Raw genomic sequence first — 23540 nt, forward strand, 5'->3', positions numbered from 1 at the left:
GACAACATTGTCACCAGTGCTGCTATTTACTATATGTACAGTGTAAAATACAGGATTTCTTTAGATTATGTATAAAATTTGAATATATAGATTTGATGTACAATGTATATCAATGTTTAGTTATGGTGGAAGCGTTGTTATTATAAATTAAATTGCTGTTATTATAATTTCTAGTTTTAATCATCACTTTGCGACATTAAATAATATTATTTGTAACGTTACTTTAAAATGTGAATTCATTTTAGTTTCTTTGGATCTCTGACTTTTTGTATTATAATATATATATTTTATAAAAAATTCACTGACTTTTTGTGATTATAATGAACATTCAAATTCATTAGATTATTTTAAATGTACTGTAATAATATCATACTTCAATGAATTCAATATTAGTCAAAGAAAGCTTAGTCCAGCTAAGGATGAATTGCAAAAATTAATCCATGTTTTAATAATAGCATTTTGTCCTTTTCTTTAACTTTAGATATGATAATTTTTATTAGGATTAAACAATGACATTTATATATATTTAATATTAAAAAAATATTATATATATATATTTTTTATCACTTGTGAAAAAAATTTTTACAATAAGATTTGCTAAGAGAGAAAATAAAATATATTTTTATTAACAAGTGTAACAATTAGTTTAATAAGTCGCGTTTCAAATAAGTAGATTCTACATTTTGTTCATATATAGTTTTGCACTATTCATTTTCACTATGTAATTAATTTTTTTAAATTTATTTTTGGTTTTTTGTCAAATTTTTAAGTAATTCATCACAGTGACTTAATGAAAAAAAAAGAATGTAAAATATTCGAAAAAAATATGTATAAATTTTAGCATGAATGGGACCCTTATATAACGCAGTTTTATATTCAAGGCACATATGGTCCACTAAGCAATGTTATGTAAAACAGTTCAGCGTATATATAAAAGTCAGTTGATTCATTCACGATATCATTACGACGAAGAAGTCGTAAAACCGGAATATGGCTTTAGTGCAATCATTATTATACAAAAATATTGTTTAAACCATCTAGGGGATACGTGAATGATATTTCAATGTAAAAGAGAGCGCAATGCAGTTTAATTTAATTAAACTATATATGTAATATAGTGATACTGGATCAACCAACGTCAGACATGAAAAGCAACCTCCTATTCGCGCATTGATATACAGTACATCCTTTCCTACAAGCTTTTTAATAACAATCGACACACAGGATATTACAGCCCAATGAAACTTAGACGCTACAACTGAAACATCTCATCTTGTTGCTGCTCGAGTCTTTGCAAGGAAGTCTTTACTCTTCTTCCTTGCGTCATAACTACAGCAGTTGGAAAGTTATGCATATCACTAGAGGACACTGGTCTGATTGAGTCAGAGGAGGACGTTGAATAGGTATTCGATGTGGGAAATGAGTTTCGCAATTTAGCAGACCCACGCCGTCGTTGTACGTAAACGTCATTACCGTCAGTGCAAAATCTGTAAAAATAATTTATAGACGTAAAGATATTATTTGGAATTTAAAAAATTAATACCTTAATTAAGACGGTCTTAAAGTAAGAACGAACTATGAATATCAGCCTGTGATTGGCTTATTACATCTTAAGACTATACTTAAGATAATCTTAAATATAAAAACTATAAATACTAATCTTCGAGAAATTTTTGTTTTCTATAAACTTGCCTTTCATATTTTTATTAAATGGTCACTTTTTATATAAAACATATGCTAAAAAATATGTAAATTTTATCAAATGTGTATATAAGGCATAGAAAATAACTTACTCACTGTTTCCTTGAGTGCGTTTGACGTCTCTCTTGGCATTGGCTATCGAACTATCCATCTTAGCTAAGAAATCATTAACTGAACCTTCATCGTCGATAGATGACGATATCGAAGAAGGACTAGATACCTATGAATTGCAACATATTCATAAGGCATATGTATCAAGGGATAAAGTGACAATTATTGATGATTCCAAACTTCACTTACATTTGGAGGGACATCATGCTCTTCAGAAGCTGCCAATTCGTCGTTGCACATAGAGGCGGGACTGTCTGCACTGACAGGAATAAGCAAATGTTCCCGTAAAAATAAACTATCCGATGCCCATAATCTATTAATCCTTCTTATTTGTTCTGTCTGTAAGAATTAGAAATGTTAATCTTACATTAGAGGTAACATTTTTTATTTGGAGCAAATAAAATATTGATTAAAATATTATCTCCAGCAAATCAATAAAATAAAAATTGTAATATACACCGGAAAAAATATAACATATATATTTTTTCTTTAAATATTTTATTTCTCAATGAAGTTTAAAGCTCAATAGAATTACGAAAGGTAAGACGGAAGTAATATAAGTTTTGTACTATTTGTTATAATTCTCAATGCAATTGTTTCAGTGAATTTGATCACTAACATCATAACTAGATTAGTATATTTTAAAAAATATCAGAGTGGATTTAACACTCATGAAGTGTCTATGGGTATTGGCAGAGTTATTTGCAGGAGATGCAAAAGAATTTAAATTCAAACGCCAATTGACACTAGATGAATTCATTGACAATATGATGAACAAATTTGGACAGTAAACAAGATGATTCAAGTTTTTGCTCTAATAAGATTTTCTAAAATGAATTTCCTAAAGTTTTATTATAAATGTTAATTAATATTTATGCATTGAGTTTCTGTTCAATTAAAAAAGTTATACTCTGTATTATATGATTTCTTTTTTTCTTGTAGATTTTTTCTTTCTCACTTATTTCATAAGTCAATGGAATGCAAGTGTATCTCTTTATATTAAAGGCTTTATATAAATTATATTAGGTGAAATAGATTAAGAAATGTTTAAACAAATAAGAGAAATGCCAATTTCTATCAAAGCAAATTTATATAAAGTATCTAAAAATGCGGTACAATTTAATAAATTTTAACAATAAAATATGTATATTTTATTAAATATACAATATCATTATTAGATATTTAATTGTTTAAAATGTTTGTATGCTTTTACAAACATTTAAGTAAGTTTGCTAATTTCAATTGTATAACAGTCTTTAATATACACTAATCTAATATAATACAAATAATCCTATCGCCATGAGATTTATTACAAGTATCTCTAATGTTGGCATTCCAAAAATAGATACGGACACAGAGATAATCCATGAACACATAGCTTCTATATAGAAAGTATCTGTGGAAGCCTTAAAAGTATTAAGCATCTCTAAGCATTTTGACTTTCTATGGGATTCTTTTACAAAAGATACATCGTTCATTTATAATATAACAATGTTTCATTCTCTTTCTTTTTCTACAAACAACTAAATAATGATATGTAGTTTTAGAATTGTATCATTGTTGTAGCAAATAAACACAATATATATTGAGACAAATAAATAAGAGGACACTGCACATGGATGAATTGTACCGTAACTCCGTATTTAAGGGCTATTCCTTGAAGGGTGTCCGTAGGACACACTGTGTGCTTCACCAAGCTCTCGGTTCGCGTCATGTGCTTGGCTGTGCTTCCGTACTTCTTCAGGGCTCTTCCAGTATCTCGAATACATCGGCGCTCCTCCATCTCTCTGGCACCGTTCCGTTCCATCGTTAGGCCACCGGAACGCTCACGAAGGACCGGGGTGTACCATAATTCGCGGACGTACGTCTCGGATTGCACGTCTCCGAGTGACAAACTCGCACGAATCTCACATAACCTGTCTGAGAATTTAACGGATTAGACGATTTTATTTTTCGATTGTCGACGACACCTCGCAAGAATTTCGTGTCGTTTCATTGATCTTATCTTCCTCCAAGCTTCCCCGTAAGCAAACGGGAGGACGAGACTGTAGAGAGGACCTAACCACTTACGAGGCGCGTGGAACAACAAATCACTCGAGGAACTTGAAGTAAGCGCCCAGCTCTCATGCCTGGCACGGCATACACGCGTCTACGGAAAACTTTGTCATTTCTCTCAGGATCATCAACGGCTCTCGGTTTGATTTGTGTCCTCGATTCGGTCGGATCACGGGGAATCACGAGATCGCCCGCGGTCTGTGTTCTATGGCTGATCGTATTCAGCTTCAGCTGATTAGCGCGATCGTGCCTGAATGGGAGAGTGCTTTCTTTTTTCTTCTCTCTCTTTGAAATATAGCAATAATTGCGATGCGTTCGCTGAAAGATGATATTATGCGCAAAATGAGAAAGTGAAAGATGAGTGAAGTAAATTTGTAGAATTGTTCTTCTGTCCCGAGAATAATGGGAAAATAATTCTACAAATTCATACTCCAATTTATTTCGCGCTTATTAAAGAAAACCATTCATAAGGATTATCCTCTTCCTCCCCTAATATAATATTAAGAGACGCACCCAGTTTTATGTGCCATCACGCACGGGAAAAAAATCATATCGCATGAAATTTTTCTCACTTGAAGAACACGATCAATCGCTTTTGTTGCGATGACCCCGTTTGTTTACCACAGTAATAGAAAATGGATTTACTCGCTTACGAGCGAGAGGAGGGGGCTTCAGGATGACTAAGATTTGTCTGGGAATGTAAAATAAGAAAATAATGTGGAATGAGATTTTAATAAAAAAATGTTCATTATAATACGTTACACAGTTATCTATTTTTAAATACAATATATTACAGAGAGAGAAACACACAATTATAATTTATTGTTATTAATATTACGTCTATTTAAGTTTACGATTATTATTATTATCATCATTATCATTACTATATGCTAGCCTCGATGAATATATAAGGCAGCAGGAAAAAATTATGTGTAATGGGAGACTAATTATGCATATATATATATATACTTTTTTATTCATTTATAGCAACTGTATAGTCGATTATTACGATTGTATTAATCCCCAGTAGCTGTGCAACAGTAACGGCGATATATATTGGTAATAAATAGTTAACGTAAGGATAAATATTACGCTACCGCGGCAGTGTACTTCCTGGATTCTGTGGGTAAGGGGCTGGTTCCTCTAATTATCAGGACTATATCGGCTAATATTCTACATGATACCCCTCCCCGCTATTCCAAATAATTATCAGCTACTTAATGATGATCGAACATCAACAAGCAGCGTTCATATCATTTAAAATTATTTTTCCCCGATAACTGTGTCTCAGACAAGAGTTATTGATAATTTCTTTTCGTTTTCTTTATGAATAACTACACGAGCGATTTGATTTCTTTATAAATCGGTACCTCGAAAATTGTAGAACAATTAGAGTTACAACGGAAATATATCGGAAGTGTGTGTGTGTGTGTGTGTGTGTGTGTGTTTCGTATGTACGGTGTGGACACATAAAGTTATATAAGGCTATCTAAAATGAATACGAGTACAAAAACTGCTCGATTTGATGTAATAGTAATTATTTTGATGTAGCGAGTGTATCTTGGATTTTACACATTTCACACAAACACTTTGGCGAGAGCGTCGGCGCCGGCGCTCGCTATAAACGGTCGTGATGGGTGGAACGCTACATCCAGAATGCTTTCGTCAAATTTCTTCCGATGTGCTGTTATTTCTTGAACGCAAGTCTTGTTGTCCATGTTCCACAATCTTATACTGCAATCGTGACCTGTGCAACAATAAATAAGAAGTACATTAAAATGTATATTTTTTTATTTTTAATTGATTGAGTTTTGTGTTACGAAATTATCGCGATAAAATTAATCATGGTTTTCTCTCTTACTTACTTCCTGAAAGTAAATATAAACCATGAGGATCCACAGCGAGACTAGTAACTGCGTCTAAATGCGCTACCATTGCGTGAGCAAGAGTAGCTGACCGGTGATCGTAAAATCGAATGTGCCGATCTTCGTGTGCAGCTACAACGAGCGGTAACGTAGGATGTGCTACTACGCGATTCACGCCTTTTGTCTCGTTCGCCTCGAGTCGTGCCACGATTGCGCCGGTTTCAGTATCAAATACCACGCAAGCTCCTTCATAAGCTACGACCAGCTTGTGCGGGTCGTCCCTGATAAAATCAACCGAAGTCGGTATACCGTCTATAAAAGAAGAAAAAAGAAACTATTATGACAAATAATCACTTAAAAATATACAACACAGAGATGAACTTACATTTGATCAATATTTGCTAGATAAAGCTGTGCGAATTCGAGACACAAGTCCCATATTACAATTTAACATAATTTAACATACAATTTGCTATTTGCTAATCATGATTTAATAGCGCATTGTTGTTTAAAATGTTAGATAACGTTTGCGTACCCTGTTCTGAAACATACGTATTGAGAAGAGGTTGTGGGGTCTGTGGGGCCCACAATTTTACAGTTCCATCTGCACTAAATGACAGCATGGTACGAAAATACATGCTCAAGCCCCAAACAGCATTCGTGTGTCCTGTTAATGTATGACTAAGGACACTTGGTTCATACGAGTCGTATGGATCAATGTTAGCTGATGGAAGTGTCCAGCAATGAATATTGCCGTCTAAACCACCGCTGTAACATCGATTGCCCATACTGCACATGGCCAGACACAATACAGGACCAGTGTGTGATCTAAACGTGTAAAGTGGTTCTACATCTAACGAGGCTGACCTACAAGAAGATAAAAAAGGATATAATAATAAACACAATATATGTGTAAATATAGCATATATCTTTAAAATAAGATATTGCAATTAAACAGTTATTCTCATGACCAAATATGAAATTTACGAACTTTTTCGCTGGTACAGTCTTATGAAGATTCCATAACTTCAGCGTATGATCATCGCTCGCGGTGATGAGGACTGGATCTGTGGGATGGAAGACGAGTGCCCTGACAGCGTCAAAGTGCGATCGTAACGTATATTTCGCATTCCATGTTTTCCTGAACGTCTCTTTTGTAGTGGAAACCATCTGTTAGATAAAACAACGGCATTACGAACATAAATGAATCATATCGAATCATCTTGTGCAATATAGGAAGGATTGTGGTAACTTACATCATATGATATTTCTGCGTCATTGTTAACACATAATTGTTCTAATTCTCCTAATTCCAATGTAGAATCACCTTCTTTATTTGGGCGTCTCGGGTCTGGTTGCAATCCTCTATGTAATGCTGCATCTTCAGGGAAGATATCAGATTAGTAAATTGTAAACCGTAATATTGAGTGTGTGAATATGACTCCGCCCTTTTTTGTGAAAATAAAATAATTATTTATTCAAAGTATGCTCCATCTGCAGCTACAACCTTCGCCTATCTTTCAGGCAATTTACAGATTTCCTTGCATGAAGAAGTCCTGGTCTTTTGAGGCAATCCAATTATCAAGCCAAATTTTGATGCTTTCGTAAGAAGTAAATCGCTCTCCTGTAAGATCTGACTACATCGTCCGGAATAAGTAGTAATCTGAAGGAGCTATGTCTGGCGAATATAGCGGGTGGGGTAGCACTTTCCAGTCCTGTCCATTTAAATATGTTTTCACGACTTTTGCAGTATGCGGTCTGGCGTTGTCATGTTGAAAAATTAATTTGCTATGCCTATTCACCCATTTTGGTCGTTTTTCTTCTATAGCTACCTTCAAACGCATTTGTCGTCGGTAAACATCGTCAGTGATAGTATCAGACGGTTTCAGCAACTCATAGTGCACAACACCTTTCTGATCCCACCAAATACAGAGCATAACCTTGGCACAATGAATATTTTTCTTTGGCTGTAATGGGCCGGCTTCACCTGACTTCACCTAGGCTTTTTTGCGTTTTGGATTCTCATAATATATCCTATATATTTTTCATCTCCAGTAATTATTCGATGCAAAAAACCTTTTCTTTCTTGTCTTTGAAGCAGCATTTCACAAATGGTTTTTCGACGTTCGATGTCTCTGTCTTTTAATTCATGTGGAACCCAGTTACTAGCTTTTTGAACCATTCCTATTGCTCGCAAACGTTTTGCAACAGTTGATCGATCGACATTTAATGTTGTTGCCAATTCTGATTGTGTTTGACAACAATCTTCAGCCAATGATTCTTCCAATTCAGCGTCTTCAAATTTTTTGAGTGGTTTTCCATGTTCTTCAAAATCATCGTTTTTAAACCGTCGAAACCATTCTTTGCAAGTTGTATTTGCTGGAGCATGCTCACCGTAAATATCCACAAGCAAATGATAAGTTTTCGCTGCACTTTTCCTTGTGCAATAAAACTTCCCGCAAATGATGTTTATTTGGAATAAAATCCGACATTTTCAATGCGATAAAAATACTTGTTGTTTACGCTTCAACCGTATGTCACACACTGCGTTTGACAGCTGACACAAAGTACTATCGAATACAAGTATTGACATTTTAATGTACACGCGTAAGCAGTGACACTAGCGAACCTATTAGAAAGGGCGGTCATATTCACAAACTCAATAATATTATAAATATATTACATTGCAAATATACAAGATATCCTACAATTAATGACTCAAAATATTATAGCAAGTTTTTAAAAATTAAATAAAAAAGTTATTTATAAATTTTTATTTTAAGGAATACTTTCTGAGATATAAAAGTTTAAGTATCTATGTCACACACACAATCACAGACTTTACGTCTTGACTACAACCACTTATAAACATTGAGTATGCTAAAGTGCACATTCACCAGTATTCACTAACATACTCATGGGCAAGTGGCTATCTAAACGTAGTTTGTAACTACTGATCATATTTAAATCCTTATTATTTTAAAAATTATTTCTAAAATAAAAATTTACAAATCTTTTTGTAATTTTAAAAAAATTTTTTTGCTATAGTATTTTAAGTTGCAAATTTTAGCACATTCTATTTACAAGTATTATGGCAGGTGTATGTGACAAAGATTTACATTTTGAAAATATAGAAACATCTAAAAAATGTATGTAAATTACTATGGATACTACTTACTCCATTCTGAAGAATTCATTTCCAAATGAATAGAACCAGGCGGTGATTCTTCGATTTCTGTGAGAAGGTTTAATTCGTTTAACACTTCTTCTGCCTCTGCATCTGTATCAACATCCTCCGCTAGAAGAGGAATAGATGCCTGCAAGACAAAAACAAAAATAATATATCCGTCTCGGTGATCTAAAGACTTGGAACGCTCATACAGAATGCTAGAGATTCGGGTTTCTCGGTCGAGGTAATATTTTTCGTAATAAAATTATTTACAGATTTTAATGTTATCCAACATTAAGATTTTTAAAAAATGCTTATGAGCATCAAATTATAATAGTAAATTGCTAAGCAATTTAATTACTACTGTAGTTCAATCGGTTTGCGTTTCAAAATCGAAAAATCAATTCGGTATGCAATTTAAACAATTACATAGATAATATATAAATTCGCATAGAATTATTTGAGCATTTAAAATTTAGCTCGATCATTAAAGGCTTTTTTTTCTTTCTTGTTGTGTGTTCACATGAACGATCCTAGAAACACTAAAAATTCAGATTAGGGGAGCATCCTCCAATGACCTTGACCTTGACATATGTTGTCAAGGTCATGACCCTGAACTCCAACAAAGTTTTAGCCGTCGGTCGCCTTTTGTTAAAAAGTATTAACAAAAAAAGTTCTGCTATATAAAACAAAAATTCTTTGCTTTAAAATAAAAAAAGAAAGTCGCTTCGCAGTCGACTTAGAAAGTCGAAAAAAGGATGTAGAGTTTACATAGACAAATATGTATCTTTAATTTAAAAAAGAAATACTCAAAGTACATATGAAATAACAATAAAAAGAATAAGCGACTTTCTCTTTTTTACTTTAAAACAGAGAATTTTTGTTTTATATAGCAGAACTTTTTTTTGCCTCATTGTTAACAACTTTTTAAAGCAGGAAATTTATTTTAAAGCAGAGAATTTTTGTTTTTACAGAACTTTTTGTGTCAACAACTTTTTAACGAAAGGCGACCGACGGCTGAAACCTGTTGGGAGGTCACTCAAGGTCATGACCTTGACAACATATGTCAAGATTAAGGTCATTGAGAGGGGATGCTCCCCTATTCTGAATTTTTACCCTAGAAACTCTTTGAAAAAATCATATTTATAAAATACACATGTCATAAATAAATATATGACGAAATTAAATATATAATATATAAAATAAATATATAAAGTAATAATTGAAATTTACTTTATTTGGTTTGGTATCTGTATTTGCATCGTAAATTTCGTCTTCTACGTCTCCTTCCTCTTCTTCCATGTCCATATCTGTGTGACGCAAAAATTCGAAATTCGCTATAACAGCCGCTTCTGTATCTAATATCATTGCCTCTGCTATAGAAGATGGCTGCTGCTAGAATTGGAATATCACATTTCTTATATAGAAATTATATATAAGGTATTTTCATCACTTTTTAAACTTTTATTATAACTTGCAAATTTCATTAAAAATTTTTATTTAGATATATGCAATTTGCTAATTATCATTCACGTAATTCAAGTTCTTTTTATTTCAAATTTTAAAAAATATAAATATATTTATTTATTTCTACCTTTTTGTTGGGAGGACGCTGTTGCTTTCCTCGGAGTAAGAGACTTTCATTATATTCTTGCTTATCCTGTGCTACTCCTTCATTTCCATTTAACGCTGGAGTATTCATCTCTTCTGTGTCTGTGTTATTGTTTAAGCCAAGCAAAGATCGTACTCTGTTTGACCGTACATCTATTATTGTATCAGTATATCCAATCTCTTGCAAATACCTAAAAAAAAAAAAACATTTATAATATCTTTTTATGAATTAGATACTTTTCTTTTTTTGTCTTTTTCTACAAAAATTAAATACAAAATAAAAATGCAAAAATATTAATATTAATATTTATAAGCAATTACAAATTTTAAAATATCTCTAAAATTAAAAGATTTCTTATACATACTGCCTTAAAAGTTGACGACCTTGTCTCCAACTAACATTACTGACAGAAGTAAATGAAGCTTCTCCATCTCCTCCTCCTCCTCCTCCTCCACCACCACTACCACTACCAGAGATACTGCACGAGGTACCTTCTTCGTAAAGAGGTGGTTTGACATCTTGCATTACTAAATCGGTACCATATTTTAATTTATGATACCTCGCTCTGTAGAAATTACAAAAAGTAACATTGTAAGATCATTGTAATAAATGTTACTATAAATTATAGAAGCAAATCAGTCTAATGATAATTCTACAGCATAATATTTATGTTTGTATCTCTCAATTGTATGTATATGGAAACTTCAATAAATTCAAATCAAATTCATCTAATTTCACATTGTGAACATAATAATCATAATTTATAAAAGTATAATATATTAATGTATTCTTTTAATAAATAAAGAAATATTTTTTTACACTTATATACATGTCCAATAAAGACTATCAATTAAGGGTAAATTCCTGAGATTAATTTGAAACAAAAATCCTAATACCAAAATTTAAATAATAATAATATTACTGTAGTATTACTAACTTTAAATACTTATAATTCAAAAACTATTATAGTCTCAATATTTTGGTATTAGGATTTTTATCTCAAAATCTCAGAAATCTATCCTTAAATCTTGTTGTAGCCTTTACTGGATACCCTGTATATAATATATACCATACATACATACCAATATTATTTATCAAAATGTATATATATATATTATATATAACGATGAAATTTAAACATTAATGCTAGCAAAAATATTTATTAAATTCCTCTTTAACATTGACTGCTGATTTATTCATATATGAATAATTTTATTAAAAAAAATTTCCAAAAAGTTAAATGTTTTTTTTACAAATTAATTAATTTTATCTTTTTGATAAAACCATAAATTGATATTATTGAAAAACAGAACTTTTTACAAAAATTTGGTGCATTCTTATTTAAATGGAATATTATCAAAAACAAAGAATGTCATTCATATACAAATGATACAAACGATACAGCCATCAATGTATTGTATATTATCACAGTTAAATACTAGTTATTTATTTACCTTTCTTGTTTAAGTGCATATTCTAACATTTTTATTCTCCTCACAAGGTCGTTCTTCAAATTTTCTTGTCCTTTTCTTTCACCCTGAAGAAAAGCTATCCTAGCCTGTATAATACCAGGAAAAGTTAAACCAATGTGGCATTAACAGCAGTGTTACTTTTGCAACTTCCTCATATATTCTACGTGTAAACATCAAAAAGTTGGGGTAGCTCCAAAAAAAAGAAACACTTGCTACGCTTTTGACAGAGTTAAGACAAATCTAAACAATATTAACGCCAATAAGTGTATGCTGAAGCTTCACAAATTAATTGTTAACACGTTCTATTGCATTGTTAATGCGTTTCATCTGCGTTAGCAATGCAAGTAACGTTCGTTCTGTACTTCCTTATGTGCCTCCTTCCGTCACATGACAGCTAAGGTGACAATAAGGCGGACGATTGTCTAGCGCACCTTCGCGCGCGATTCACGAACACCGCATCGTCGTTACGGGGGCCCGTACCTGAAATTCCGCCCTGTCCAACTCCCACTGTGACCTCTCAAGCTCAAAGCGGGCCCACTCGTGTTGAATGAAGTGCAGGATGCCAGGCATCGAATACTGCGGCCGCTGGTCCTTGGCGTCGCCGTTGCTGCCATTGTCGCTGCCGCCCTGATGCTTGTTGTTGGTGAGAGAAACGTTCGCGCCGCCGGCCAGCTGGCCGTTGTGATTCTGGGACGCGGGGCTGCAGCTATCCTCCATTGTGGCACCACAAAACTGACTCGGCACCTTCATTGAAATGAATGACACGGCGGCCATTACAGCAACATCCCTTCCTTCGCGGAGTACCCCGAGAGTGCTCTCTGGTCGGACAATGTATTTCGATCGGCCCGTTGGGTAAGGAGACAATTATTACGCATGCGGACGCAGTTATACACAGTGGCCGTCGTACCCGACACTCCTGTGCGAGCGACGAAGAAAAGTTCATACAGACCCGCTCTATGCTGTTTTGAGAGTGCACAAGTCTGCGCGATGCTCGCTTCCGGAAAAGCGGAACTCGGAAGGGACCGCAATCAGCACGGGAGACCGTTTCTTTTCTACTGTTACGTCGGCTTCCCTGTACGTCAACGGGTCAACGGGTGAAAGTTACCGTGCGGCATGCCTCATGATATCCACCAGCCAGTTCTGAGCACCTCAGAGTGGCTCAGAGCATCTTGCCAGTTGTCGTCGTTGCCGACCGATTCGTGTGCATTGTCGCTTGAAATCGCCCTTTTTATCGGTACTGATGGACTCGTTTATTACCACTGTCACCGTCGCGCGCTGCGGATCTTTTATCTAAGTGGATTACACAAATTTATTTTCCTAAGGCCTGTTCTACATAATAGAGTCGTAAGCAGTAAGCCATAAGAAATTAATCATAGCCAATTATTTTTCTTACACTTAACTGTGACTGGTCAATTTCTTACGACTTGCGACCCTATTATAGAAGGCATAATTTTTGCTACGATGTCTGTTTCCATTGGCCTATTAAGTCGCGAATCAATCCATCATTCCCAATGGATGCAATCAGTACTATAATTGCTCACTGAGCATTCAGTGAACTCTTGCACCTGCTTGATCTATATTTCTTAATCTAACAAAATATGTCAATTAAAAGAGCTCACTAACAGAGCTCAATGAGTGCATTCAGAACGACAACCGCTCACTGAGTGCTTAATAAGCGCTTTCATCTGATTGGCATATTCCGTTAGATCCTAAAATATAGACCAATTCAATGAAAGAGCTCACTGAGCGCTCAGTGAGCGATTGGCTGCATTCAGCGGACTCAACAGTTAAGTAAGCGCTCGCTGTTATTGATGTATTCTTTTAGAACACCCAATCAGCATTTTAGATTTAGAAGAATATATCAATAGCAGCGAGCGTTTACGCAACTGTCAAACACGCTGAACACAGTAGGTGCATCCAAAAGCATTGCATCTCACGGAGTAATAAGAAGATCAAACTCAAGCGGCCGGTCACAAAAAAAGTCTTGAAACACGGTGTAGGAAAACTCATGGAAAATTTGGCAGATGTGATTAATGCCATCACACCTTGCGGGAAAAGTTGGAAGTATTAACTATCCCATAGTCACAGGTCACACTATGTATTACTACATACATACTATTACATACATATATACATAGTGTGACCTGTGACCATGTAATAGTCAATACTTCCAACTTTTCCCGCAAGGCGTGATGGCACTAAAATCACATTGGTCCGATTTTCCATGGGTTTTCCGACCGTGTTTCGAGCCCATTTTCAAACCTTGAGTATGATCTCCTTATTCCTCCGTGATTGCATCTGGTTGGCATAGCAAACATTCTCCTAACTATTCAATTCGGTGAACGCGCTCATCATGTTGTTGGCTGTCTTGCACACCAACCTTTGGTAAGAATTAACTAATCACAGTCAAGTATTTCCCACTCATTCTATAAGAATCTCAGACTATAGGAAGGGAATATTTGAAAGTGATTGGTCAATTTTTTCAGCATACGATTACGGCCAATATAAACGCTCCCTTAGAAGCTATGCATAATCAAAAGAATAGAGAATAGGGAGAATAAAAATTTCAACTTATCAGAAACTGTATTCCACGATATACGATTTCTGATAAGTTAAAATCTTTAGGTCTATGATATAAGAATGCAAAATATTCCATTGTGCATAATGGTGGCAAAATAAATCAGAACAACCAATTAAATGCTTGCCTCAAAGTTAGTAAAATGCACGGTAACATTAGGTGCACCAGAGAGGTAACACTTAAATGTGTAAGCCCAGATCTACAATAGATTTTTAAACCATAAGCCATAAGAAATGGACGAATCACAATTAATTATTCTTCTCGTATTCGATTGATCAATTTTTTATGGCTTAAGACCTAAAATATCTATTGTAGATCCGGACTAAAGGCATTGTTATCCGCGAGTGTACAAAAGCTCACTAAGTGTTTGATCTTATTTTTCAATCTATCTTTGAATATACCAATCAGATGCAAAAACTGACTAATGGTAAAACTAACTAAAATCGCCACACGCGATATTCTATAAATGTACACCTTTACCGATGTTTTTATTCTAAAGATATATTTTCCGGAGGCATCAGTGCTCAGTGAGCGATTGTGCTTCTGGATGCACCCAATGAGTGCGTTCAAGCCAGACAAAGTCTGTTTGAGTTGCTAGCCTGCTCACCGAGCGATTAAATGTGATTGATTGGATCTATAAGTAATGTAAGGATGCGTTCACACCTTGTCGGAAAAGTAGAAAGCAGCAGCTTAAAACTTATGTTAGTAGTCGACAATTTCGGCTTTTTACGTACTACTTATTACCAGCGCGAGTTCTGATTAGCCACTGCTTTTCCGCTTTCTGCTTTTCCGTCAAGGTGTGAACGCGCCTTACGAAATTTACAGGAAATAGGCACACAGATAAACTATCAGCATCATGCTCATAGACATAGACCGGTATTCATAATCAGTTCTTATTTTAAGATCAAGACCATCTTAAGTAATGTCTTAAGACGCTAATGCGGCCCTCTAATTGGTTTGTGACACCTCAAAATTTAAGATAATCTTGAATATAAGAACCGACTATAAATACTGGCCATAGTATCTCTAGACCGAGCAGTGTTAGAAATTTAGGGAGTGAGAGTAGCCCTAATTTAGAAAAGAACGCATTCATAGTCGGCTCAGATGCGTTCTCTCTCGTGCATGCATGAAACGAGAGAGAACGCACTTGGGCCAGCATAAGAACTATCCCCTCTTCTCGAATGTTCAGTCTAGGCTGCGGTCCGATTCACGTTCACAACGCTTAAAAATCATTCTTATTGTTTGTCAAATGTTAAACAAAGACAAACGATGCTCATTATTGTCAGCATGAATCGAACCACGGTCATAGAGATATTATGTCTATGGTCATGTTGAAGTCCTATGAGGCATATTTGCTGCGCAACCGTGTAACCAATCAGTAATCAGTAAGACATGAAACCACTGCAGCGGATCACTTCTAATTGATTACGTGGTTACGCAATACGCGGCAAATACGCCTCATCAGATTTCAGCATCAGAGCCTCTATTCTTGAAAAGTATCGCGAATGATAAACTACAGAAATGCTATAATATGTAACGCATACTATAGTATTTCCCTAGTTTTTCGTATGCAATACTTTTCAAGAATAGAGGCCCTGAGCTGTGTTGCTCAGTGGCAGTACGGAAGTCTATCAATATGGAGGAGACTAGGCCTCGATTCAAATCTCGGAATGCCCTGATATTTTTCTCGTGTTGCTTATCTCTTACAGTAACAACTAATCGTATTCATTTACTCAGCGCGCAGGCTAGCCGCTTTGTTGACTTGAACGCGCCCATTCATGTTCCATTTTTGGGACAACGTTTTTATTGATTAAAAAGTAGCCGCTGATGTGTAGTCGTTTTGAATATAGCATTCAAAACGACTACACATCTTTGGGAATGGAATATTTTGTGTTCTTACACCAGAGAGGAATCTAAGAATGGTCATCTCATTTTCGTGTATCAAATCTCATAGGGTAATATCCGTATTTTTGTGATTCTTCTTTCTCTTTCATGTTATTACATGAGTAATGGTAAGGCTCTTCGCACAATAGAGGGAATTAGAAATAAAGAATAACGATTTTAATCTATCAGATACATCACAATACACGGTTTTTAATAGCTTGAAATCATTATTCCTAATTTCTAATTTCTTATTCCTGGAGCATTCTTCATGTAAAATTAATATGACTTACCATGCAAACTGCGAGAACAGTGTGGTGGAACGAAAGCGACATCTTGATCGAACTAATTCAGATGACCATTTTTGACCACGCTTTTTGACAGTCTTGTTCATGTAAGTTCGGTCTTCTATTCTCTATACTTCACGGTCAACGCTGGTCAATACGATCGATACTATACGGCAGCATAGTTATCAACAGCGTTTAACGCTTGTAGTTGTAACTATAAAATTTCAGCCGCTTGAATAACAGCGACAGATCTGTCGTCTGAATTACTTATTTTAGCAGCACGTGAAATTGTACATACCTTCTAACAGTAAAGAAATCAACATATTGGATTCGCTACTACATATGTGGTCCTACGATCTCTACTGTGATTGGTCAATTTGCTTATGTTTTATTGCTTAAGTTTTTTTTGTGTAAATCCATAATCCTAAGGCCGATATTCATAGTCCGTTCTTATGGCCATTCTACAATAAGCCATTAGTCATAAATCAGAAGTTAGAAGCTGGAAATTGACCAATCACAATCGCCAATTTCCAACTTCTAATTTCTAATTTATGACTAATGGCTTATTGTAGAATGGCCATTAAACGGGGAGCACAGACTCTTGTATAACGCATAACACATAATGCATAAAAAATGAACCAATCAAAGTCCTTTATTTCCTTTCTTTCCAAAATAAAAGATTCTGATTGTTTGATTTTCTTATGCCTCATGTTTTATGCGTTATGCAAGAGTCTGTATTCCCCACTTTAATCTCAAGGTACATTCGTTTATGCAGTAGATAACGCATCCTCTGCTTTCTTATCTGCTGGTCACATGACCTAAATTTACCGAATAGATCTCTGCATGAATAGCTGCTCGTATCATATTGGATTGCATTTTCCAATAGAAAATTGGAAAAAGCTGAACTGATTGAAAATTAAGGTCTAGGGGCCCTATTCTTGAATAAATATCGCATACAGAAATAGCAGTTCCGTATATAATCGATCAATCACAATCGAGAAACTGTCATTTTCATATGCAAAAATTATATATATATGTGTTCAAAAATAGGGCACCAGTTTCACAATTCATGGTTAACTTTTAACTGAGATTCAACTTATTCCTCATCCCTTTCTAATGCTAGAATCGGAAAGAGATGAAAAATAAGTTGAACCTCGGTTAACCGTGAGTTGTAAAATTAGGCCTAAATTAAAAATCCGAAAATATTAAATAAACCCTAAAATTTTATAAAATTTATTTATAAAAAGTTCATAATTCTTATATGTGTTGATATTTTCAATCTACATCCAAAAGATGTGATTTTTAGGCTAATCTAATTGCAGATACAAATTAGCAAACTTCACACTTTTTCTATTATATATCTTATGTTGTATTATTTTCACTTTAATAGGATCAATTTCGGCAAATTGTTCTTGATCTTTTTTATTTTTTTATATTTTTTAATAAAATTCATTTTTAGTAATACAATCGGCTATTATAGTTGGCGGTATTATGAACAGCAAGATATCCAACCTACAAAGGCAATTGCAGTTCAGTTTGTGTTTCATTTACGCAGCACTGCGAGCAGAGCATCCTGAGCAGGACTTCCGAGACAGCTGCGCAGATGGTATACATCCCTGCGTAAACAAATGACAAACTGCGCTGCAGTTACCTTCACAGGTAGAATAAACGAATGACATCTGCGGCAGTAACTGCATAAACGAATGTATCCAATGCCTTAAGATGCTAATATGACTCTGATTGGTTCATGCACTAGCTTATCTTCTCGAATCTTGAGCAACATCTGGATTCCACTTTAAATTGTTTTATGTGCCATGTATGTACACTCAATAGCTATGGAGTAAAAAAAGAAAATCAAATTCAGGGATGAGAAGTGGGCTCGAATCACGGCTTCAAAAACCATACATAGGTCGGTGTGTTCATAGTCGAATTTTATATTCAAGACCGTACAGTCTTAAGAAGTTACGGATCAATCAATAGTCCGTTCTTATTTTAAGACTGAAAGTTTGAGTGAAGTGAAATAAGAACGGACTATGCTTACTGCCCATCGGAAAGATTAGAATCACTATAATCGAAGTCAAGACACGAGATTAGAACGACGCCATTACTGGGTCCTGAAACGACAAAATTCACGCGCGATATTCAAATTTACATTCCGCGTACTAAATTTAATCGTACCCTAATATGTAATAATGTTTTGTAGACTATGGCTGCATTTGGAAACGTCGCTCGAATGCTTCGGATTCATTATCTATCCTTGTTTAACATTTAATGTTAAACTCCTCCGGAAGACATCTGAGCGACGTTTGCGAAGGCAGCCTATATATGAAAATATCCTCATGATATATCATAGCTTCTGAAATGTCAAAATGATCGATGAGCATGGCAATATGTTTAATCATATTTCAATGATATTATAAATGCTTGAAAAATAAATATTAGTTTACTGTCGACAATTAGTTTATTTTATTCAGTTATTTACTTATTTATTGGTAAACGAATTTGTTTTTTAATTAGAACATCATGAAATTCCTAACAATCGGTTATCAAATCATTTATGAATAATTGACGTTCTTCATGAAACATTCATCAGGATCGCTACACAAACTGGAACACATTCCATCATGGTTTTTATTTTTCTGATGATGATAACTAATTTAAGGTGTGAATGTGATAATATCTGAAGATGGATCAATTTAAGAGCCGAAACATAATGATATCTCTGTTTTTATTATATATGTATTTAGTTCCTGTTAAGAATTTTTTACACTTTTTTTTACATTCTAAAGATTCTTATTTGCTCCTTTTTATCGTCATATTGTTACTGTCGACAAAAAGTAGATATTTTTTCTACATCAAAAAAGGCTATATTAAAATGTTAATCAACAGATAATCAGATATTTTATTGTTCACTAAAATTCATAAACATTTAAGTTAAAAGAGACTTTAGGTACCGACGAGATACAATACTATTAAAGACAGCTGGTCTTACAGAAGATTGTGAGACTGTTAAAATTTAAGTGATTAATGGCGAATTCGGCTCACATGCACTAACTCTGCTCTGGTACTGCTCTGACACGGTGCGAATACAAGATCACTTTTGTGCACCAAATTGCACTGTCAGAAACGTACAATATTTTTTAGACTCGTTCAGTTCAGTTCGGTTTCGTCCGAATATAAATTCAGCACTACACTGGATTAACTTTCATTTGCTGAAAATCCGATAATCTAAACGCACTGATATAGCTACAAGTATGTACAATTTGAATAAGTAACACCGAAAAAAAGATAAAAGTCTTATACACATCTTTTTGTCTTACCGAAAAGAAACGATATTTTTTGTCATCTTTTAGACCGTTTTCTCGTTTTGTCGAAAAGACAAAGATGAAAAGAGACATCTTTTTTATCTTTTATCTTAGTATTTTGTGCTATCTGGATTGAGTAAGAAATTATAATATTGATGTAATGTTATTATTACAGTTTGTATTTTGTGGATGGTTTATTTAAAAAAAAATACTCAACAAATTCTTAAAATATATTAATAAATCTAGTCTTGATTGTAGGAATTTTTTTTGAGCCATAATTATTTTTTACAATAAAAAACAAGCAACGAATTTTTAAAAAACAAACAACGAATTTTTTAACGAAAAATTGCATATTTTAAATATTATATATAACATATTTCAAAAGTGTCATTTTGTCAAAATTGAGAATATCTAAAATCGGCTACAATAAGGATTAGATTTGAATGTATTTCAAGAATTTATTGGGTTTTTTTTTAGAATATAAAAACTACGATCGTTACTATAAATCATTATTTCTACGGACCGACTAGACGCTAACAATTGTGCCGGTGCTATTTATTTTAATTAAAAATGTTATGTAATATTCATTATCATGTTTGTAAAATATTGTTTAAAATCTTGTTTAAATAAAGATAATAGTTTTTATAAAAGTAAAAAATCGTAAAAATAGACATTTTTTTGACACTTTCTTGTCATTGCGTATATTTCCTATTATAAATAAGATTATCGCATATTATATTTTTTGTTCAAAAACAACTTTGCAAAAATTTTCTTTATACATATATAGGACATTCTATCGAACTTCTAACTAACGAAAGTTTTAACAATTACATACATAGTCGTAATAGCAAAAAAAATCCTTTACGTAACAATAAAAAATTTAATTAGAGTCAAAAGTAAAGTTATGTTTTTATAATTAAAAATTAAAAAATAAATAAAAAATTTCGAGAAGATTGTGTGTGCGCGCGCGCGTGTGTGTGTGTGTAAACCCTCTAACTCTGACTACGCCTATCTTATATATATAGGGTGTGTCCTAAGTATGCTAAAAGATTTTGAAGTGTGATTCTTCACACAAATTCACAAGGTTAGGTAATGCAAATTAAAAAGTTAAAAGTTAAATTAAAAAGTTAAAAAGTTCATTAATTTTAACTATATTTAGTTACATTTTCGATTCTTAACTTTTTAACTTTATATAATTATATTTTATCGGCAACTATTAACTTTTAATTTGATTTTTTAAAAGTTAACTTTATCATGTTAAAATTGAAAATAAATCACGAAAAACATATGGTCATATAAAGTTTTCGTCTTGAATTTGTGTCAGAAAGAAATCATTAAAATTTTTTTAGTAAACTTAGAAAACGCCTTGTATAGTATACAATGAAAATAAAGCATCTATATAAACATTAATAACTTATCGGTTTGTCTTCACTTGTTGATAATGTTATTTATTACATAGTAGTAACAATTCATATCAATTAAAAAAACAAACTATTACCGAAATAAAGTCGGCGGCATAGGATGCTTGCTTTTTTACTGAATTATTACCTGGAACAGAGATTCTTATCATCATATTAGCTGCGGTGCTAGCATCGCAGCCAATGGTGACAAGAATCTAATTCAGCTAGCAATCCAAGAGGAAAACAAGCGTTGCATTTCGCTGGTTTTAGATACATATGCGAAAATCCTAAAGTACTATAATCTATATACTAGTATCTGGTCATAATAATAAAGCTAAATTATTAATATAAGTTTATTAACATAAACAAAATTATTAAATATTAATGCGATTTCATAGATTAGATATAGCAAAATAATGACTACGTTTATATGACGCCAAAGTTATAACATAAATGTTATAACTTTAGTACTGACGTTAGATACTGTGTAAACGCTATTTTATGATAGAGATATTACGTCGTAGTAGTAACTCAAAGTCATTTGAGGAAAAGGCTTAGAGTTACAACATCGACATAAAAAGGATGTGTAAATAATGTGTGTAATAAAATTTAGGAATCTATTCCATAATATAACTCTTAATTAAATTATAATTTTACTATACCTAATCTATGAAATCACATAAATATTTAACAAATCTTTTTATGTAATAAATTTACATTAATAATTTGGCTATATTATTATAACCAAACTATAGTACAGGGCTAAAGTGCCCTAAAATAATTCTCGCAATACAAGATGGACCTTATTTCGGCGATAATTAGTTATGTTTTTTAGTTGATATGTATTGTTGCTGATATACAATAAATGACATTACTGGCAAGTAAAAACAGATAGGTAAAATAATATTTTATTAATTTTTATATGTATAGGTAGCGATCTATTTTCATGATTATCACTACTGTGTACCTACTCAGTGTCACACTATACATTATGTCATGGAGATAACATATTTCGAGTAAAAATTATCGCAGAAAAATAAATATATTGTAATAAATTTTGTTTTGTATCGAAGTGTCAAACATTAAAAAATATAAAGATACAAGTAAATGCGTACGTATTTTTATTAATGCAAAATTATTGCACTTAAAATGATAGACATAACATTCTACATCAAAAGCACCGAAGAGATATATATGTATTTACGTATGTATCTGCATGTGTATATAATATTAAATAAATAATTATTTTAATAAAGATGAGCACTAACAAGCATGTATAAATAATATACAAATAGTATATATCTAAATTGTATATACCATATGTATATATTGTATTATATGAGCGCTCGTTTATTTTTACTAAAATAGTTAATTATTTAATCCATATTTTCAAAACAATAATCAATTTTAAAATAATTCATCATAAAATTATGTAATAAAGCAATAAAAAATGCTTATTCCCAGACTATTTATGATAAATATTTATGATCTATGCAATTTACGACAAAAATATTTATAAAATATGTAAAATAAGTCTTATAAATATTTACAAATATTTAGTAAATATTTTATAAATATTGTGCGCTGTCTGTGTTAGTGAATTATCATTTAATATATATCATTTTATTTATTATTTCGTTAATTGGTTAATGAAGATATTAATTGTACCAATACTACTCCTAAATTAGGAACTATAAAAAATAATATAATTTCACATAATTTTATAATTTCATTAAAAATTATATAGGAATATTTATATCGTAGATACAATGATAAAAATTATAACACAAAAGGATGACCATATTACACAAATAGAAAAACAAGATGGTTTCGAGAAACAGCCTCAAAGGTGATTCCCGTACATACAAAAGGATTGAAACATAATACTGTTGTATTATTGTTTCAAAATAATATAGTAGTAGTAATATGATCCTGAGTGTCTTTATATCGATACTAATTATCATATACCGTCATTTGTAAATATTATGTGTACAATCATACGATACACTTAGTAGTAATAACAACGTCATCGTATGACGTATGTGATATATCTGTCTTACTTACCGGATTCGCGATAACGGTTACTCGATCATATCTCTTGCAT

At 33.0% G+C, this 23540-nt stretch overlaps 2 protein-coding genes across 5 annotated transcripts; both read right to left on the reverse strand.

Annotated features, from left to right (window-relative positions):
• Positions 1-845: 845 nt before the first annotated feature.
• On the reverse strand, positions 846-4369 carry LOC108753238 (lysM and putative peptidoglycan-binding domain-containing protein 2). Of its 3 annotated transcripts, none has more exons than XM_018494652.1 (5): positions 3883-4368; positions 3443-3732; positions 2002-2151; positions 1794-1921; positions 846-1487 (listed from the first exon to the last, which is right to left on the reverse strand). In XM_018494652.1, the coding sequence occupies exons 2-5, from the start codon at positions 3617-3619 to the stop codon at positions 1253-1255; spliced, it is 690 nt and encodes a 229-aa protein (XP_018350154.1). In that variant the 5' UTR covers positions 3620-3732; positions 3883-4368; the 3' UTR covers positions 846-1252. The 3 variants fall into 3 exon arrangements, with proteins under 3 accessions (XP_018350154.1, XP_018350155.1, XP_018350156.1); XM_018494654.1 differs by having other exon boundaries at positions 1257-1487; positions 1798-1921; positions 3883-4369; XM_018494653.1 differs by having other exon boundaries at positions 3443-4368.
• A 341-nt stretch (positions 4370-4710) lies between these two features.
• On the reverse strand, positions 4711-13296 carry LOC108753260 (striatin-3). Of its 2 annotated transcripts, none has more exons than XM_018494706.1 (11): positions 12466-13296; positions 11968-12071; positions 10878-11078; positions 10496-10703; positions 10135-10293; positions 8911-9049; positions 6989-7113; positions 6724-6902; positions 6268-6599; positions 5733-6044; positions 4711-5614 (listed from the first exon to the last, which is right to left on the reverse strand). In XM_018494706.1, exons 1-11 carry the CDS (start codon positions 12757-12759, stop codon positions 5445-5447), a joined length of 2223 nt encoding a protein of 740 aa, XP_018350208.1. In that variant the 5' UTR covers positions 12760-13296; the 3' UTR covers positions 4711-5444. The 2 variants fall into 2 exon arrangements, with proteins under 2 accessions (XP_018350208.1, XP_018350207.1); XM_018494705.1 differs by having other exon boundaries at positions 10135-10296.
• Positions 13297-23540: the final 10244 nt, after the last annotated feature.

Source organism: Trachymyrmex septentrionalis, unplaced genomic scaffold, assembly GCF_001594115.1.
Source record: "Trachymyrmex septentrionalis isolate Tsep2-gDNA-1 unplaced genomic scaffold, Tsep1.0 scaffold67, whole genome shotgun sequence".
NCBI lineage: Eukaryota > Metazoa > Arthropoda > Insecta > Hymenoptera > Formicidae > Trachymyrmex > Trachymyrmex septentrionalis.

Bases quoted from the DNA above. Each gene is read 5' to 3' on its own strand.
- LOC108753260 (XM_018494705.1), bottom strand. From the start codon at position 12,759: ATGGCCGCCGTGTCATTCATTTCAATGAAGGTGCCGAGTCAGTTTTGT. The intron at 11,079-11,967 runs GTAAATAAATAA...TAATTTCTACAG, and splicing joins TATGCACTTAAACAAGAAAG to AGCGAGGTATCATAAATTAA. The intron at 9,050-10,134 runs GTAAATTTCAAT...TTTGTCTTGCAG, and splicing joins CAGATACCAAACCAAATAAA to GCATCTATTCCTCTTCTAGC.
- LOC108753238 (XM_018494652.1), bottom strand. From the start codon at position 3,619: ATGGAACGGAACGGTGCCAGAGAGATGGAGGAGCGCCGATGTATTCGA. The intron at 2,152-3,442 runs GTACAATTCATC...TAATTCTTACAG, and splicing joins CCCTTAAATACGGAGTTACG to ACAGAACAAATAAGAAGGAT. The intron at 1,922-2,001 runs GTAAGTGAAGTT...TGCAATTCATAG, and splicing joins AGCATGATGTCCCTCCAAAT to GTATCTAGTCCTTCTTCGAT.